This window comes from Rattus norvegicus, chromosome 10 (assembly GCF_021556685.1).
Source record: "Rattus norvegicus strain SHRSP/BbbUtx chromosome 10, alternate assembly SHRSP_T2T, whole genome shotgun sequence".
Lineage (NCBI taxonomy): Eukaryota > Metazoa > Chordata > Mammalia > Rodentia > Muridae > Rattus > Rattus norvegicus.
The window spans coordinates 59,442,029-59,462,127 of record NC_141543.1 but is presented as its reverse complement, the minus strand read 5'-3'; the positions used below and the strand labels follow the sequence as shown (position 1 = coordinate 59,462,127).

General features: G+C 40.5%; 1 protein-coding gene across 12 annotated transcripts in view; it reads left to right on the top strand.

Annotated features, from left to right (window-relative positions):
* Ndel1 (nudE neurodevelopment protein 1-like 1) overlaps positions 1–20,099 on the top strand; it is a 69,832-nt gene that overhangs the window by 24,576 nt on the left and 25,157 nt on the right. For 9 of the 12 annotated variants that reach the window (XR_015630167.1, XM_087569586.1, XM_087569590.1 and 6 more), the window contains 7 exon segments: positions 2,681–2,778; positions 4,348–4,501; positions 7,092–7,240; positions 8,241–8,377; positions 12,432–12,605; positions 15,377–15,468; positions 18,840–18,991. Coding sequence is in view for 9 of the 12 variants with exons in the window: in XM_087569585.1 (XP_087425711.1) it covers positions 2,681–2,778; positions 4,348–4,501; positions 7,092–7,240; positions 8,241–8,377; positions 12,432–12,605; positions 15,377–15,468; positions 18,840–18,991 (956 nt within the window). In the remaining 3 variants the exon portion in view is untranslated. 12 annotated transcript variants of the gene reach the window in all.

Below are 20,099 nucleotides of genomic sequence, written 5' to 3'. Positions count from 1 at the left end.
TGGCCTAGGTGTTATCCCAGAACTTCATTGCAGGCTTGGGTTACAACTGCTATGTTCTTCATCCTATGCCTTCCAGGTCATTTATTTCAACTGATTTGGAAGAATTTATAAATAAGGCACAGATCTTGCCCTTAGGAACTGACTTGTGAGACTTCGCCTTCATTGGTTTCCTTTGGCTGACAATGTCAGTAGCAGAGGAGCTTTACTTCTTGTGTCGTCTTTGGTTTTTATAACATTCTAAAAAATATAACTAAAACATAGTTTATTGGCTTTTTTATTAGAAACTGAATATTTGAGCTGTCCATTGACACATGGTTGATAATGCTTAAATAATCTAAATTTGGGGGCAGGGTTGAATTTATTTGCTAGGCAAGCGCTCTACCACTGAGCTAAATCCCCAACCCCCGCTCTGCAGCCTTTTATCTTGACTATTTTTTTTTTTTGTGGTTCTTTTTTTAACTTGACTATTTTTTAACTGTTTTGTGTATATGGGTATTTTGCCTGCATGTATGTGTGTATACCACTTGCATGCCTGGTGCCTACAGAGACAAGAAGAGACCATGAGACCCCCGAATTGAAATTGCAGATGAATACTGGGAATCGAATCCTGGTCTCTGGGAGAGCAGCTACTGCTTTTACTATTCACGGCCTCTTTTGTATAGATCCATAGTTTTCAGGACACCTTGGGAGGAGAGTCTATGTAGAACATTAGAGAACACACAGGCATTGTTGGATCAACTCTCTATATATGCTATCACATATTTCCTGTGATTCTGTCTTCATCTGGATTGTTAAAATGTACTCCTTTCCTAAGGAGACTTCAGTATTAACCCTGAAGAGTTTGTGATGCCACGGAGTGATGCCTACACTTTGGATCTTTGAAATAAGGAGCACCTCTGGCTCTGAAGAGCCCATTCTTACCCATTGACTACTGACCATGTGTTATGCAGTAATCTCTGTATCTGGGCAAGGGAAGTGGGAATTTCTGGGACAGGATTACAGAACCAACCAGTATTTATTAATCAGTACACATACTTGAAATATTTAGTCACCCAGTCTAGTCCATACGTTTATTAGATGAAACAAAGGAGCAACTGAAGCCCTGAGAGAGTAAGCAGTCTGTGTAAGTAATTTAATGGCAGAATTGGAACCCTAGAACCCAGCCTCAACAGGACTCCTAGCATTGTATAGTTAACATTAAAGTACTTTCATGCTGTAAAGACATCTCTAAGAATAGAGCAATACAGACAAATCTGTGCTAGAGCGTAATCAGATTAGAGGATGGTGTATTTGGTAAATATATACATGCCTAGTGCTTAATAATATCTTAGTATTTGGTGAATGACTGCAGCCTTGGGTGTGTTCTCTAAGCAATCTGTTGTACTCAGTGCCGTGGAGGGATGCAATGTGTATCAAGAATCTAGCTCTTTGGAAGAACATTCAGGGCGATTGGCAGTTTAAGATAACTGGAAGATTCACTAATTAGATATCAAGATAATAATAGATAGTGTGACAGCAAAGGTTTGGTTAAGGGAACATTGGCACAGTGCCTCAAAAGAATTAAACTCAGCATCTCAAATGATGTGTAGTTTTATCCCCACTAAACACCATTCTCTTGCCTTTTATGCACATCTGAATCTGGAGTTCTTGCTATGGATAGGAGCTCTTTCCGTTTTCAAGGCTTTTTTATGTTCTAGGATCGTTGTTTCTTCCTTACTGGTGGCACACATTGTGGTTTAATTAGGTAGATGTTACTGTCTCTTCTTGTGTGGATGTGGTGCTGGAACAGAAGGTAAGCAGTGAAGAGCGGAGTGGGCTGGTCATCTTGGTGTCTGTATCTGTCCTGTGATCGTTTGGGAGTTTTAGCCAATTGACATGGCAAGAGCAAGTAACTAGATCCCTCCTCTGTGAATTCCTTGGGGAAGAACTGAAGATACAGGTTGTTGCCGTGGGAGATGAGTGGACTTGGAGTCCATTTGATTGAAGGATGACTGAGGATGTTTTCAGAAGTGTGATCTGAGAATGTGGGTCTTGCCTGATGTGGTAGTCTCACTTGGCATGAAGGAACTTAGCAGCTTGCTTGCTTGTGTCCCTCCCTCTATCCCTCTCTTTGTTCTTCTCTCCTTTCCTTCCCACTTTCTTTTGAGACAGCATATCATGTAATTCAGGCTGGCCTTGAACTTTCTATATAGCTGAAAGTTTCTGTAAGCTGCCCCCGCACACCCACCCCTTTCCTCAGTGCTGAGATTGCAGATGGTACCAGGGATCAGACAGGCATCTTAGTAACCAAGCCACATTCTCAGACCCTTTACAGGTGTTGTAAAGCAGTTATACAACAGGAAAGCATGTAGAATGGTTATAGTCTAATGTTGTCTCTGTCACTGGATTCCCTGAAGATCAGTTGGCTATAAACCAACTGCTGGAACTGTATGTAGGTTATTTCTATGGTCAGATTATCTAGCACCCAGTGCTATAGCTGAAAATGCCTCATTGCCTTTGTATTAAAGGACTCTGTTCTCATCGCCTGTCATGACCTCATCCACAATGTTGGTTGTCCCCAAGTGAGGTAATATGTGCCTAAGTGACAGGAAAGCGACAGTGACTCCTAGAGCCTTTGAAACTACCAAATGTTGTGCCACATTCTCCTTCACATCCTGGTTCTTTGTCTTTAATACCACAGGCTTTCTTGATCATGGATGGTGAAGATATACCGGATTTTTCAAGTTTAAAGGAAGAAACTGCTTATTGGAAGGAACTTTCCTTGAAGTATAAGCAAAGGTAGTATTTGAAAACATTAAAATAGGGGCGGGATTTGGAATATACTGTATATACAGCTTGCACATTTTTTATTTTGGAGCATAAGGCTAAATTCAGAGTTTAGGACTGTCATTTCATAGTTAAACAATGTTTGTATTTAAACAGTATAAAATTACCACCAGTCTTTACATTGTTCAGCTTGAAATATCAGGAAGCTTTAGTGCCACCTGTGATTCCTGATGGCTTGCCTCTTGTGACTTGTTACTAGCTGTGCTGTCTTTGACCTGCTGTGTGTACCGGGGCTCCCTCATCATTTGCTCATTTGAGGTGCTTAAAACAGACTTCTGTCTTTTCAGGTGTGCATCATTAATTAGTATTGGGAGGGAGCTGAGCTTCCAAGCTATGGAGTATTTTAGAAAATTATTTTACTTAGTTGGGAAGAAAATAGCTCTTTGGCCTCAATGAATCTTTTTTTTTTTTTCTTCTTTTTCTATTTTTTTCGGAGCTGGGGACCGAACCCAGGACCTTGCGCTTGCTAGGCAAGTGCTCTACCACTGAGCTAAATCCCCAACCCCGGCCTCAATGAATCTTAATGAAACTTCCTTCTTATACTTTTTTTTGAGATTTGTTTTTATCTTATGTGTATGGGTATTTTGCCTGCAAGCATGTCTGTGTACATTGTGTAGGTCTGATGACCATACAGACCAGAAGAGGGCATTAGATCCCCTGGGACTGTGAGCTGCCATGTGGTTGCTGGGAATGGAACCCTGGTCCTCCTGAAGAGTAGCAAGTACTCTTAACCACTGAGCCATCTCTCCAGCCTTGAGATCTTACTCAGATTCTTATACACTTTAGTCCTTTGGTTGACAGAGTTATAAAAAAAAAAAAAAAAGCCCTATAAAATGCCACTATTCTTTTCCTGTGGTCGTATCAGGCCAGGGATGGAGAGACTCTATGTCCAGTAGAGGTTCTTCACTTCTTCTAATGCTACAGATTCCCCCAGAGGCTGGGAAGCCTGCGGACCTCTTCTCAGAATAAATGGAGAAAATTAAGTAATGGAATTATAGAGGAAACCAGTTATTTCAAAAATTATGTAAATATTAACTTAAGCTAGTTTGAGATATTATAATGTATTAGTGCATTATGTAAAAAAGATGGAGAAACATAGTGACTCCCTGGTTCTGAATTAGTAGTAAGAGTGAGTGATGCTTAACTCTGTACCAGCAGTTGTGATTTTAGAGTATGTTGTTGATTTCTGGTTAGAAATGAAAATAATGCTCAATATAAGTTACTTCAGTACAAATACACATTCATCCTCTTTCAGTTTTATGGAGGAAGAAGCTAATGGTTTTGAGTCCTGTAGAACTATTTTTTGTAAATATTGTAATTACTGGTTTATATTTTGGGGGAAGCTTATAACTAATTTTTATTGAATCTTCCATATAGTACAATAAGAAATATAAGACATTTTCTTTACTGTTTAACATTTCACGAGAATGTTAATTTTCAGTAAGAAATTACTAAATTGCTATGTAATTATGTGAAAGGACTCAACTGTTAACTTGTTTTTCCCACTTTGCTTCTGTTTAGCTTCCAGGAAGCTCGGGATGAGCTAGTTGAATTCCAGGAAGGAAGCAGAGAATTAGAAGCAGAATTGGAGGCACAGTTAGTACAGGCTGAACAAAGAAATAGAGACCTGCAGGCTGATAACCAAAGACTGAAATACGAAGTGGAGGCGTTAAAGGTAACTGCAGAAGCCCCTTCCCTGAGCCCGTGCTGTCCAGGTATTAAAGGGCCAGCGAGGTGGCTTCATGGGGAAGCCTTACAACCTGAGTTTGATTTCTGGGCCCCACATGTTGTAAGAAGAGAAACTTTTTCTTTAGTTTTCTGATCTCCACACATGTGCTGTAGCATGAGTGTATATATATGTATAATCATAATAATAATATATTATATATATTGCTTGAAATATAGTAATATTTTACAAATGAGAAATGTACGAACCAAGTAGTACTTAAGAATATCAAGCACCCCTCAAAAATATATGTGTGTGTGTATACATATGTTTAACACACATATATACATGTATGTATATATATCATATATATAAACATTTTTAAAAAAAAATTGTTCTGTACACTCTAGCTGTCTTCAGGCTCACTAGAACAGGGCATCAGATCTCATTACAGATGGTTGTGAGCCACTATATGGTTGCTGGGATTTGAACTCAGGACCTCTGAAAGAGCAGTTAGTGCTGTTAACCACTGAACCATCTCTCCAGCCCCCCATTTCAAAAGTTTGATAGATTTAAAATTTTTTTAATAGAATCTAGAGATGGTTCAGAGTTTAGGACTTCTCATGGGAAATTTATGGCAGTCAGTTTTCTGCCTGTCCTTCAGTACATTTTAGTTCCTGTATTTTCTAAAGCTTTTGATTATTTGTTTGGACAAATTGCTTGCCTTATTGTGTACTGCCTTAAAATTATATTTATATGACATGGCATTCCTTTTTTCTCTCTTTTTGGTATTATTCATAGCTTCTTGAGTTTTGAATTTAAATTGGGTTAGAAATCTTCAAAAAGGAGTTGTCAGACTCCAGGGATGGGTCAGTGGTTGATAGACATGCTTGTCTAGCATGTACATGACCCTGGGTTCAGTTCTTCTCTACATTCATGACTTGGAGACTTAAGAGTATTTCCTTCTTTTTAGAAGTAGAATATGTTTTCAAATAAAATAGAATATCTTCTCTATCTTTGACCATTTCACATAAACAGTGTATTCAATCCATCTCCAGTTCCCTCCTCCTCCTCTCAGCTACCTCCAGCATGGTCCCATATGCCTTTGTCTTCTTCTCTCCTGTAGCCCACTGAGTACACTTCGGCCTGTTGTAATGTTTAGCTGATCTTTTTTTTTTTTTTTTTTTTTTTTGGTTCTTTTTTTTTTTTTTTTCGGAGCTGGGGACCGAACCCAGGGCCTTGCGCTTCCTAGGTAAGCGCTCTACCACTGAGCTAAATCCCCAGCCCCAATGTTTAGCTGATCTTGTTAGCTTGCTCTTATATCGGTATTGTGTAGGTAGGTAGCTATAGTTGTAGTGATTGTAAGGGTCATGTTACAACATTTTAAATATTTTACAGAACTTTCTCATCCTTTAGTTCTTACATTCTTTGCACCTTCTCTTCTGTGGTGTTTCCTGAGCCTTGTTGGTAGGATAGGATAGTGTTGGTAGGGTTAGAGATGTCCCATGTAGGGCTGAGCACTCAGTCTGTAGCTCTGGCCAATGGTGAAGGCAGTGCTGATTTGTGGGTATAAACATGTGTTTAGGCAGATAGACATTGTTTAGCAAAAAAAAACTCCAAGCAGGTACCTTACTATGGACCTGAGACCATTTGACCTGGTTTACAATACCAACCCTGAATTTCCTTCCATGAGGCAGGCCTCAAATCCAATCCAAAAGTGGTTGGTTACTCCTGTAACCTAGATACTGTTATTGCATTAGTGGGCACATCTAACCTGGTAGGTCAGTACTAGTGCATGTAGGGTGCTCTGCTGGGTAATACCAGCAGCCTGTATGCCATCTTCTGGCATTGTGAAAGTTGTTTAGTTCAGCTCTACCTTGTATGTCCTATAGCCAGTATGTGCTGTGTCTTCAATACTGGGTTTTAATATCAAGTTCTGTTGGGTAACCAAGAGTAATATCAATGACCTAGTGATTTGAGGGCCCCTGGGGCCCTGAAAGTATTTCTGTTGAGAGGGAGTATGTGTTGGGAGCTGGGAGGAGGTCAGGAAAAGAGTAGGGGTTTTGAACTCTGAATGGATTTTGCACTCATTTTGCAAACCTAGAGGTTGCCCCATCATGTTTAGGTTTTCTTTTTAAAGACTTAATTTTAAAGTTATGTGTCTCTGTGGCTATGCCATGTGAGTTCAGTACCCACAGAGTCTAGAAAAGAGCATTGATTGAATCTCTTAGAGCTGGGGTTACAGGTGTTTGTGGACCACTTGACATGAGTGCAGGCCATCAGCCTCTGGGCTTTGCAAGAGCATCACTTCCTCTTAACTTCATCTCTCCAGTCCCCAGGTTTAGATTTTGAGGAAAGGATTCTATTATTTTATTTTTCAGTAAGATCATTTTTTTTCTGAGAGAATTGTTACTATATTCGTTTTATATGAATTAAGGATTTAGAATGGTTTTGTCCGTGTAGTTTAAGGAGGGGGTACAATCAACTCAGATTGTGGTAAAGTCCTCTCACCTTTTTTTCTCCTTTAATTTGGGAAATTCCTTTATTAATAGATGATTACGTATTAATCACACATCCTTCTCTGCACCTTTTCTTTCAGGAGAAACTAGAGCATCAGTATGCACAGAGCTATAAGCAGGTCTCAGTGTTAGAAGATGATTTAAGTCAGACCCGGGCCATTAAGGAGCAACTGCATAAGTATGTGAGAGAGCTGGAGCAGGCCAATGATGACCTGGAGCGAGCAAAACGGTAAGGGGTGCTGTGCACTCTATGAGCATAGCCAGTTGTCAGCTAAGTTTTCACCCATCAGCAACCCATTTCTCCTTCAGCGTCTTACGTCCTTTGTGACTCAGTGGATTTAAAGGAAATGGAACAAAACAATAGGCCAGGCTTGGTAGTACTCACCTTGAATCCCAGTACATGGGAGACTGAGTTAGGTGGATCTCGAACTCAGAGATCTGCCTGTTCTGCCTCCAGAGTGTCTGTTACTTTTTCTTTTTCTTTTTTTTTCTTTTTTCTTTTCTTTTTTTCGGAGCTGGGGACCGAACCCAGGGCCTTGCGCTTCCTAGGTAAGCGCTCTACCACTGAGCTAAATCCCCAGCCCCGAGAAAGCCTTTTTACAAGTTGGGGCCCAGTCTGCAAAGAAGAAAAGTTAACTAGGCAGAGAGACAGTGAAGAGGCTTCAGAGCAGGAAGGTTTTTTTTTTTTTTTTCTTTTTTTCTTTTTTTCAGAGCTGGGAACTGAACCCAGGGCCTTGTGCTCGATAGGCAAGCGCTGTACCGCTGAGCTAAATCCCCAACCCCAGGAAGGTTTTTGAAGTATTTTATTAAGAGACTGTTTTAGGGCTTGAGAAACCTCATCAAGAAGTGCTGACTGCTTTTCCAGAGGTTTGAATTCAATTCCCAGCAACTACAGAGTGGCTCACAAACATCTGTAATGGGATCCTGTGCCCTCTTCTGGTGTGTATAAAGATAGCTACAGTGTCCCCATAGGAAAAAAAAAAGGTTGGAATTGGTATTCTGAGTTGTAACTTTAGGTTGGAGAATTTTATTTCTGTAGCAGATAACCAGGGAATGGGAGGCTACAAGAGTAAGTATGTGTTAATTTTTGCTGAATGGAGTGAGATCATTCTCCAAATTGGGTCAGGTTGACTTGGTTAAGAATGGCAGGAGATAAACTGATTTTCTTTTGTACTAGCTGTTTGTACATGCTGTTTAATTCATGGGCTTCAAATAATTTTGTTTTAAAGGGCAACAATAGTTTCACTGGAAGACTTTGAACAAAGGCTAAATCAGGCCATTGAACGAAATGCATTTTTAGAAAGTGAACTTGATGAAAAGGAATCTTTGTTGGTCTCAGTACAGAGGTTAAAGGATGAAGCAAGAGGTAAGTAAGCTTTATAACTTGGCAAGTATTTATCCATTGCCTGGTCCCTGAGTAAGTCAAGGACTAAGCCTTTTGATGGTGCTAGGATCACAGGGTCTTGAGCATGCTGGGTAAGCACTCTGCTTCCAAGCTGTTTCCAGCCTTCAGTTTCTCTGAAGTTCTAGTTTTATATGCCTTTAAATTTCTTTCAGTCACTGTGCCAAAGTGCGTTTAACCTGGCAATTTATTTCATACCCATATCATCAGCACTAAGAAGTAGCTGTGACCTCCATATTATAGATGAGAAAAAGGAGGCACAGAGTTTGAGCTTTTTCAGTGTCATACTGCACTCAGTTGGGATTTTTTTATTTATTGATTGTATTTAAATAACTTCATTTTATATACATATCATTTTATATATATATATATCAATCTGTTTACATATTATACGTGTAACTAGTACACACTTTGTTTAAAACTTCTTTCTCCTCAGAAACACAGTACAATTGAGAATATTATTTTATTTTATTTTTTTCCGGAGCTGGGGACCGAACCCAGGGCCTTGCGCTTGCTAGGCAAGTGCTCTACCACTGAGCTAAATCCCCAACCCCAATTGAGAATATTATAAAGAAGGAAAGCCCACTAGTAATTTGATATATTTAGTTCATTTTTTATGGTTGTATATGTCTGTATATTTTCCCTTATATAATTTCTGACTTCTTACATAATTTCCTCCTTCTTTCCAGATGAAAATAGACACATATATTTCTCTTTTTTTTTTTTCTGCTTAATATGGGGAATATACATGGCATCACAATTTTTTTTTATAAATTTATTTTGTATACAGCATTCTGCCTGTTTGTGTGCCTGCAGGCCAGAAGAGGGCACCAGACCTCATCATAGATGGTTGTGAGCCACCATGTGGTTGCTGGGAATTGAACTCAGAACCTCTGGAAGAGCAGTCAGTGCTCTTAACCTCTGAGTCACCTCTGTAACCTTGGCATCACAAATTTTTTAGAGCAGGTTTGGGTCTGGAGAGGTGATGGCTCAGCAGCAGGGAGCATTTACTGTCCCTTCTCTTGTTTCCGCTATAATACTCTGAGTCTCATTGTGCTGAGAAGAGAGGGAAGTTCTACAGAAGGTGTGTTCAACTATGTCATCTCTCTCTATAGATTTTCAGTGCCTTTTATTTTCTTTTTCATGAGGGCGCTGTAATCATCTGAACAGTTCTTTTTATTTATTTATTTTTTTCTTTTTTTCTTTTTTTCTTTTTTTCGGAGCTGGGGACCGAACCCAGGGCCTTCCACTTGCTAGGCAAGCGCTCTACCACTGAGCTAAATCCCCAACCCCTGAACAGTTCTTTTTAAGTTATAGGTTTTAAAAGGTTTGTTTTATGTGTAAAGAGTGTTTTGGCTGCATGCTTGTGTACTGTTTGAATGCTTGGTGCTCTCAGGAGCTAGAGGAGGGCATCAGATCCCTGCAACTGGAGTTAGAGATAATTGTGAGCTAGCACATGGGTGCTGGGAACCAAACCCCTAGTCCTTTGGAAGAGCAGTGAGTGCTTTTTATGTGCTGAGCTACCTCTCTAGCCCCTGAAGAATTGTTTTAATTTTTGTAATATATAAGTTATTATCTTGGTATTGTTTATTTATAGGTCTTGTTTCACAGTAGTAGGAGTGAACACAGGGCCTTGTATATGACAGGCAAGCACCACACCTCTGGGCTCCATCCCCAGTCTTGTTTTTTGTTCGTCTCATCATTTGTTTTGAGGTGGTGGGACTTAGTGCCTGCTAGGCAAGTGCTCTATCCCTGAGTTTTTCCCCCAGCATCTTACTTATTTTAATTGCAGTAAAAACAAAACAAAACAAAACAAAACAAAACAACAACAACAACAGCAAAAGAACCCCAAAACAAAACAAAACATTACAAATTTAATCTCTTGTCTATCCTGTTTTTTGAGACTAGGTCTCAACTGTATAGCCCTGGCTGGCCTAGATCTCACTATGTAGATCATACTGGCCTCCAAATCAGAGATCTCCCTGCCTCTAACCTCTCAAGTGCTGGAATTAAAAATTAAAACTGTGCCACCATACCGAGATGGTTTTAAAATATTTATTATTGTTTATGTGACTGGTTGATTTAACTTTAGTGTCTTCAAGGTTTGTTTATGTTGTTGTGACTGGATTTTTTTTTTGTTTACAAAATTTTTTAAATGTGTGTGTGTGTGTGTGTGTGTGTGTGTGTGTGTGTGTGTGTGTGTGTGAGTGATGTCTGTGCCTGCCTGCATGAGTGTGGAGTTCAAAGTACAGCTTTTGAGAATTTGTTCATTCCCCCTTCTTACAGAAAATGGATTAAGAACTCCACTCCATCATTTCTTCTCCTCTGTGAATGGGCATTGGGCGGCTTGCGTCTTTAGTTCCTGTGAACAAGGCTGTTGTGGATATAGGTTGCACGTGTCAGTCTGTAATCCTGTTTTGACGTTTTTGATCTCAAAAGTAGAGTAACTTCGTATCCTTTGTTTTGTTTTTCCTTTTTCTTTTTTTCTTTTTTGTTTTTTCAAGACAGTTTTTCTGTGTAGCCCTGGCTGTCTTGGAACTTCTTCTGTAGCTCAGGCTGGCCCCAAACTCACAGAGGTCCGTTTGCATCTGTCTCCCAAGTGCTGGTCTTAATTAAAGACATGAACCACCGCTGCCTGGCCTGTTTTTCTTTTCCTGAAATAGAGTCTTTTTGCATAGCCCTGGTTGTCCTGGGACTCTCTATGTAGACAAGGCTGGCTTTAAATTTCTCAGAGATCTGCTTCTTTTTATCCTTTTTCTTTTAACATAAGATATTTTTCAGGGTCATTATATAATTTAAAACATTAAAAATTCAGTATTGAAAAAGGATTTCATAGTGGTAGTTTAAAAAAAATCTGAGGTGTAGTAGTGCATGCCTTTAATCCAGGTACTCTGAAAGCAAAGACAATTGGATCTTTGTAAGTTTGAGGCCAGCCTCATCTACATAGAGAACTCCAGGCCTACCAGAACTACATAGTGAGACTTTGTTTAAACAAAATAATAATTAAAAAAAATATAAAACTTAAAATCTTCATTGGTTTTTCGTAGTAATCTGTGACATATGCAATACACACACACACACATATATATATACATATATATCTCATATACATATATATATATATATATATATATATATATATATATATACACATGAGAAGTTGTTTAGGAATATTTTGTGTTATTTAGTTTCACTATGAGTTCTACTTTGTGTCCTCTTTTTTTTTTTTTTTTTAAAGATTTATTTATTTATTGTATATGAGTACACTTTAGCTCTCTTCAGACACACCAGAAGAGGGCATTGGATCCCATTTACAGATGGTTGTGAGCTACCATGTGGTTGCTGGGATTTGAACTCAGGACCTCTAGAAGAGCAATCAGTGCTCTTAACCACTGAGCCATCTCTCCAGCCCTTTTTTTTTTTTTTATTTAAAGACATTATTTTATGTATGTGCATGCCACTTATGTGCAGGTGTCTGCAGAGGCCAGAAGAGGGTGTTAGATCCCCTGAAGCTAGAGTTAGAGGCATCTGTCTGACATGGATTAGGAACTGAACTTGTCTAGCGGAAAAGCCGTCTCCAGCTCTCACTGCTCAATTTCTTTCTGCCTTTGGGCATAATATTGTTCTCTGAGAGGTTATAGCAGTTTAAAATTATTTTTTTAAAAATTATGTTTACTGTGTGTATGCGTGTGTGCGTGCCACTGTACAGATGTGGAAGTCAGAGGATATCTCATAGGGTTTGTTTCTCAGTCTACCATGTCTGTCTTGGGGATGGAGCTCAGGCTGTCAGGCTTGGTAACAAATGCCTTAAGCTACTAAGCCATCTCACTATCCCACATTTTTAAATTCTAGGGAAGTTCACATTTTTTTCCAGAGATAAACATTTTTAGAATAGAAGCTTGTTTTGAGAAACTGTAACTTAGGAGGAATGTCTTACAGTGTTTTGGTTGGGACTTGAGCCAGGATATAGTTGCTCTCTCTAATGAGGATTCCTGCTTTTGTTTGCAACATTTTGCAGATTTAAGGCAAGAGCTAGCAGTTCGGGAACGGCAACAGGAAGTGACCCGAAAGTCTGCTCCCAGCTCTCCAACTCTGGACTGTGAGAAGATGGATTCTGCCGTCCAGGCTTCGCTCTCCTTGCCTGCAACGCCTGTGGGGAAAGGCACAGAAAACAGTTTTCCTTCACCAAAAGGTTTGTATTTTCTCTTTCAGCCATGTTAGATGATGGGTTTGAAATGCATTTGCTGATGTAGGGAAGCTGCTACAGTTAAATGATGAACAAGTTACTTTAGTATCCAGGAAACAAAGGTAGAATTGTTTTTCTAGGTCACTGTGAGATGAAGTCTGCACTCAACACAAGAGCAGCTTAAGTAAAATTCTTAAAGTTAAAAGTTACTTATTTGGGTTGGGGATTTAGCTCAGTGGTAGAGCGCTTGCCTAGGAAGCGCAAGGCCCTGGGTTGGGTCCCCAGCTCCGAAAAAGTTACTTATTTCTATGTTTTCCAAGACAGGGTCTCTCTCTGAGTAGTTCTGGCTCCTGGAACTCACTCTGTAGACCAGGCCGGCTTCTAACTCAAGAGATTCCGTGCCTCCACCTCCTGAGTGCTGGGGTTATGGAGTGCCACCATGCCCCGCAAGTTAAAAAGTTAAAAGTTTTAAAAGCTTATTTTGGTTATTGTGATATATGTTCGTGCAGATTTCTCTGTCTGTCTAATTTGTCTGTTTTGGGCCTGGGGATTGAACCCAGAGCTCTGTATGTGCTTGGCTAAGGCACTGACACTGAGCTATAATTTCAGTTCCATGTAGAGAATTTGAAAGTACAAGAAGATCAAGTTTTACAGAGGATTTTTCTTTGAGTTATTCCTTACACATTTCTTTGCTACCATAGATTGGTGTTTAGTTTTTTTTTGTTTTTTTTGTTTTTTTTTTTTTGGTTCTTTTTTTCGGAGCTGGGGACCGAACCCAGGGCCTTGCGCTTCCTAGGTAAGCGCTCTACCACTGAGCTAAATCCCCAGCCCCTGGTGTTTAGTTTTGAGGTGTAGTCTCATCAAGCCTAGGCTGTCCTGAAGATGACCTTTGAATTAATTCCTGATCTTTGTGCCTCTCCCTCCCATGTTCTGGGATTACAGGCATGTGCCATCACACCCAGTCTCTCATGTTAAGTTTTTTGATCCTACCTAAATAATTATTTCTCGCTTTTGCCATTTAGTATGTCATAGAAAAACAGGATACAGATATGAAGAGAATCTTTGAGTTACTATTTGGATTGCTAGATGGTTGGCTCAGAACATTCTGTTGGATAGGTCTTGAACTACGCACTAAGGTAACATTCAGGGGAACTGGTAAGATTCACCTGTTGTCAGTCAGTGTTTGTTATGTGCACATAAGAGGTAAAGCAGTCTGTAACCAGTCTTAGAGCCTTGCAGTGCAATCCCAGAGCTTTCCAGTTCCAGCTTGTTTAGGTAGTCTGCAGTTCGTATCCCAGCTTCCTCCACTCGCCCTTTTTTCACCCTCAACAGACGCTGTCTCCTCTTGCCCTTCTTAAAATACATTTTATTCTCTAGAGTGAGAGGAGGTTCTCTGGGCAATTAGGACAGCATTTCCTGTATTTGTGCTGCTCAAGTAGCCACAAGTGACTGTTAAACTTTATATTAATTTAAATGAATGAAAGGAATTCAATTTCCTTTATCAGTCACATTTCATTATTGAGAATATTATCATGCTGATTACTGGCTTGGCACAGTATTTCTTTTATATGTGTGTGGTTTTTTAGATTTATTTGTTTCATATATGTGAGTACATTGTAGGTGTACTCATCTAGTCAGTGCTCTTAACCACTGAGCCATCTCTCCAGCCCCTGCACAGTATTTCTCTTCTCTTTGTCTTGCCTTGCTTTTCCTTTTTTTTTTTTTCTCTTGAGATATGGTTTCACTTTGTAGTCCTGTCTACCCTGGTACTCTGTCTCTGTCCCCCCCCCCCCCCCCGCCCCCCCAACACACACAAGGCTGGCCTCAACCTCACAAAGATTCCCTGCCTATAACTGTACCCAGTTTGGCGTATTCTTTTATTTTTTTCAATTGCAAGTAATTTTTTTATACAACATTCTGATCCTGTTTTCCCTCCCTCATCCCTTCCCAGACCCTTCCTTCCTCTTCACCCTTCCAACACTATACCTTCTTATACCTTTTACTATTACCTTTCTTTGTCTTAGGAAAACAGGGAAGTTCAAACAAACAAGAGTAAAACAAAGCTGATGAACTAACAGGAAAAACAGAACATGAGAAACACATACATATGCAGACACACCCAGCCCATAAAACACAGAACTGAGAATGTAATGTATAGGCAGAAGATCAGAAAGGTAAAAAATGCTGAACCAAAACAGTAGGAGACCAAAAAAAGGTCTAAGAATACCTTTGAGTTGGTTGTGTTGGTCCTCTGCTACTGGGCATAGAGCCTGCCTGTGAGTATGGTCGACCCTGTCAGATGCCCTTGGAGAAACTAATTTGCCTCTGTGGATTGTTGTCAGTTAATTGGCAATGGCTCCTTGGTTAGGGATTCTCATGCACTTCCCATCTTAGCTGGCTTTCTGGCTGGCTTGGACTTGTGCAGGCACTGTGCGTGCTGCCACAGTCTCTGTGTGTTCATGTGTGGCACGATACTCATAAGGAAACATCCTTGTAGCATCTGTTAGGGTAACAGTGGACAGCCCTCTGCCCTCAGAGTTCTATTCTCAGGGTCTCCAGCAATTCCTGTTGATGTTTCAGTATCTTTGTCCTGGCAGCAGTTTGGAGACGTGGCACACTGATGTAGTCTGATCATTAAGAGTCTTTTCTCTTTATACTTTGTACCTTGAAACAGTATGATATTGCTTCAAATGTGTTTGACTTTGTAACATCATCCAATATAACCCAAATATAAAGGGGGCTGCTGATGGCATTACTCTGCTTTTCTCTTTCTGTAGCTATACCAAATGGCTTTGGAACCAGTCCACTAACTCCTTCTGCTAGGATATCAGCACTAAACATCGTGGGAGATCTCTTGCGGAAAGTAGGGGTAAGCATTCAATTATTTATCACTAGGGTTTCCACTGTGGAGGTAGTATTGGGCTGTCTCTTTCTTGTGGTGAGAACCTTATGAAGCTGAGAAGCACCGCAGGCACTGATGAGCAAGGACTAGACCTGAGAAGACCCCAGCCCTGGGCAAAAGGCATTTCTGGAAGAGCCTGGGCTCTGAGGTTACCTATGTAACTCTTGACATTGCTCTCCTGTCTAGTTCTGTTCCTTGCCCCTGCCTCTTATCTTCCTGGGTTTTTTTTTTTTTTTTTTTTTTTGGTGCTGGGGACCGAACCCAGGGCCTTGCTAGGGCCTTGCTCTTGCTAGGCAAGCGCTCTACCACTGAGCTAAATCCCCAAACCCATGTTTTTTTTCTTTGTCTTGTATTTTGTGGGATAGTATGTGGCTGGGGGCATTGCCAGCCAGTCTTTATCTGGGGCTTTCTTGCTCTCAGGACACCTCAACTTCTGGGCCTCATTCTTGGCCCTAAGCTTGTTTTTAGCAACTTGACTTTTGAAATATGACACTGGTTGTTTCTTTATCAATTTTTAACATTTATGTATTTTTATAATTTTATAAAAATATGTATGAGTTGGATGTGTCTGTGCACTGTGTGTGTGTGTGTGTGTGTGTGCGTGTGTGCGTGTGTGCGTGTGTGCGTGTGTGAGTGTGTGAGTGCGCGTGTACGTGTACGTGTATGATGTCTGCTGAGGTCAGAGAGAGTGTTTAGATACCCTGGGACTGGAGTTAACAGATGGTTGTGAGGTGCTGTGTGGCTGTTGGGAATCAAACCCCAGTTGTCTGTAAGAGCAGCAAGTGCTCTAACCTGAGCCAGCTCTCCAATTCTGGCTTTTCTTTCTGTCTTTTTCCTTTTAAAATAAAGTTTTTAAAAATTACATGTGTGCATGCGTTGTGTGCGTGTATGTATGTGTGAGTGAGTGAGACGCATACTTGCAAGTTTATGCACACATGCAAACCCCTACTGGGCTACTAAATACTACATTGGCTTTTTGATTTAAGAATTTTTATTATTTAATTATGTGTATATGTGTGTCTGAATGTGTATATTATGAGAATGCATGTGTCCTGTGAGACCAGGGGAATCAGATCTCCTAAAACTGGACTTAACAGCCACCTGATTAAGGGTTCTGGGAACTGAACTCAGGTCCCCTGGGAGAGCAGTACACTCTCTTAACCACTGAGCCATCATCTAGCTCCAGGTCTTTGGTTTGTTTGTTAAAATATGAGTCCTAGGGATCAAACTCAGGTTGTCAGGCTTGTGAGGCAAGCACTTTGATCTGCTAAGGATTTTCCACTGCACCATCTTGCTGGTCCCTGTAACCTCTTGAATGTTAAGCTAATACTCTGCCACGGAGCTGTACCACTCGTAAGCCTGACCTCTTCCCTTTCTCCTTTCAACTCCATTTGTTCTTTTTGTTGAGTCACTATCTACTGTGAACATAGTTCACACTGGCCCAGGCTGGCCTAGAACTCATGCTGCTTCTGTCTCTGCCTGCTTAGTGCTTGGGATTATCTAGCATACCTAGTTATTCTTTTTTCTTTTTTAGAGACAGGGTCTCACTGTGTAGCTTTGATGGACATGGTATTTGCTAGGTAGACCAGCTGCCTTCTAACTCAGAGAAATCTGTCTGCTTCTGCCTCCAAAGTGCTGGGCCCCTTCATGCCTGGCTTTTTTAATTTTACAAAGCAAAACTAAAGGTCATTCTTGACATTACATCTCTCTTTCACCATCACCTTTGTGGGCCTTCGATGTATACATACTCTAGACATTCTGGCTTGCTCTCCATTCCTGATCAAGCCCCTAAGACTGTGTGGTAATGTCAGTGTGGTTAACAATGTGTGCACTGCTCTACTGAATTTTATTTGAAGCATTCAATGCCAGTGTGCCCCTACCCTCCTTAGAGTGTCCTCGTTTCTTGGTGTCCCTGATGCTGTCTCTTGTCTGTCCCCACCCAGCCGCCCATTTCTCTTGGTTTTTCTTTGTCCATTCTTTCAATGATGGTTTTACTGTTCACAGTCATGGTTCATTTCCAACTGATGTCAAATTTCTATTTCTTAATCTCTAGACCACTTTTTTCCTTTGAAAAGACCCTGGGCTTATACTGCCTGTGTGTATCACTGATGCCTGAAACAATTTTTTACCTGCCATGTGACATGTTCAACAGATATGCACATGGATGGACAAGGAAATTAAAGATTTCAGTATGAATTTATTTACAAGTCAGAGCACTCTAGAGGGGCATTATATCTGTTATTATTTAACCAGTTCATTGTACTTTTACCATAAGAAAGGGGCAGAAGAAAAAGAATTTTCAGTTTGTTTTTGGTTCTATTTCATGTTTTTGGGTTTGTGTGTGTGTGTGGTTGAGACTGGTTTTGTTGTAGATATGAGGGAGAGGACAGCTGGGGCATCTGGAAGGGTCCAAAGTGAGCTGGGCCGTAAGGTGAATGAGAGGGTGGGGAGGGGATGAGCCCAGGAGCCCAGAAGGTGAAGAACTGAAGCCTGTGTGTGTCATGCTTTCATTGAAATGGTGGGGCAGGATGTCCATAAGTTTCTGACAGTGTTTTTCTGTGGATTTCTAATCCTTCAGTCTTGTGTGAATTGGAATGGGCTCTATTCTTTTTCTCACCATGATGTATATTTTTCTTTTTTGGGAGCTAGTGGAGAGATACTTCATTTGGGAGAAATTTGTTGGGAAAGAGGGATTCCATGATATCCAGGTGTGGAGAGATGAGGAGTGCCTGTTCTTTCACGGCATGCGTTTGCACATGACAGGCATTGTGACAGATATAAAGGAAGGATACCAAGATTGAGAGGTAAATGAGAAAGGGGCAGTATCATTGGCCGGTGAATTAATTATAGACGAAAGGCATCAGGTATACAGTTTGTAGTATACTATCACAAAGAAAATGGATTACTTTATGTGAGGTTGGAAATGGATCTGTTTTGATGTAGTGGAAAAATACCTGGAAGAACCTATAGAAAGGGTGGACGGCATTAAAAACACCTCAAGTTGATGGCGATTGTAGTGCTTGCTGCACAAGCACACAGAGTCCTAGAACCTAACAAATGATGGATGGGTTGAGAGGTCTGGGGTCTTTACCTACCTACTAGCACCATGGTGTTCTTAGTTGTGGATTTTATGTGTCCCTGAGAGGAAAAAGTTAAATTTCTGAGCTCATTAAAAAGAGAGCCAGTGAAAATGTTCCTTGTTGTACTAGAAAGACAATTGACTATGGTTTCACTAGTGGCTATTATCCTGGAGCCTGAAGGCTGAAATAGAAATGGTTTGAGATGCAGATTTTTCTGTACAGCCACTGTTTTGACAGCCATTCCTTCTTTCTTTGTAGGCTTTAGAATCCAAGTTAGCAGCTTGCAGGAACTTTGCAAAAGACCAAGCATCCCGAAAATCCTATGTTCCAGGGAGCGTTAACTGTGGGGTAATGAACAGCAACGGTCCAGAGTGCCCAAGGTCAGGGCGTGCAACTTTCTTCCATAAAGGGTAAGTCCTTTACTTTTTTTTGGCGGTTCTAGGGCTAAAAGAAACCTAGGGCTTCGTATGTGCCAGACAGTAATTTACCACTGAGCTACAGCCTCAGTCCTCATACTCACTGATGAGTTTTAGTAAGTTTACCAAGTCTTTTTTTTTTTTTTAAAGATTTATTTATTTATATATATGAATACACTGTCACTGTCTTCAGACACACCAGAAGAGGGCATCAAATCCCATTACAGATGGTTGTGAGCCACCATGTGGTTGCTGGGAATTGAACTCAGGACCTCTGGAAGAGCAGTCACTGCCCTTAACCGCTGAGCCATCTCTCCAGCCCAAGTTTACCAAGTCTTATGTGAGGGTACCAGAGTCTTGAAGGTCACGAACACTGTGAGATTCCCTGCTTTGCTTATTCAAGTCCCAGAGGACAGAGGTCTGTTCTTGTTTCGTGGTTCCCAAGGAGTTTGCTGCCCCTGGAACCTACAGCTTCTGCCCTGGGGGTAGACTCCTAAAGGCAACTGTGTTGGGCTCAGGAGACTGCAGAGCTCCTGTGGGCCTGGTCTCTAGATCCTTACAGCTTGAGAAACTCAGCACATCTCCTTTAAGGGAAGGGGAGATTGTTTGTACACAGACTGAACGGCAAACCTTTTATTTGAAGATTTTAGAAAAATACAAAGTTCTAAAGTGCTTAGACACTGGGTCATATACAAGTGAGAGTTCAAGGCTAGCCTGGTACTTAGTGCGTTTCAAGCCAGCTAGAGCCTCATGATGAGACTGGCTTAAAAAAAAAGTAAGTGTGTGTGTGCACTTATATTCAAACTAAAAAAAGCTTTAAGCTTAAAGCAGTGGTATATTGTTAGTGAAAACATTGCAGCATGTGCAGTAAGAAGCAAGTGTCCTATTTTCACACTATTGTGGTCATTCCTTAGAGTTAATTTTCAGGCTTGTAAAAATGAGATTTTTATGCATCTGCTGTAAGAGTACAGTTTAAATATGGCTCAGTAACTTGCCTGTTTTGATTTACATTGCCAGTATCTTTCCATATCAGTACCTTTCCTTCTGTCTCATTTTGTTTTCTCTCTAATATGCATAACTATCTTCCTGTTAGAGACATGAC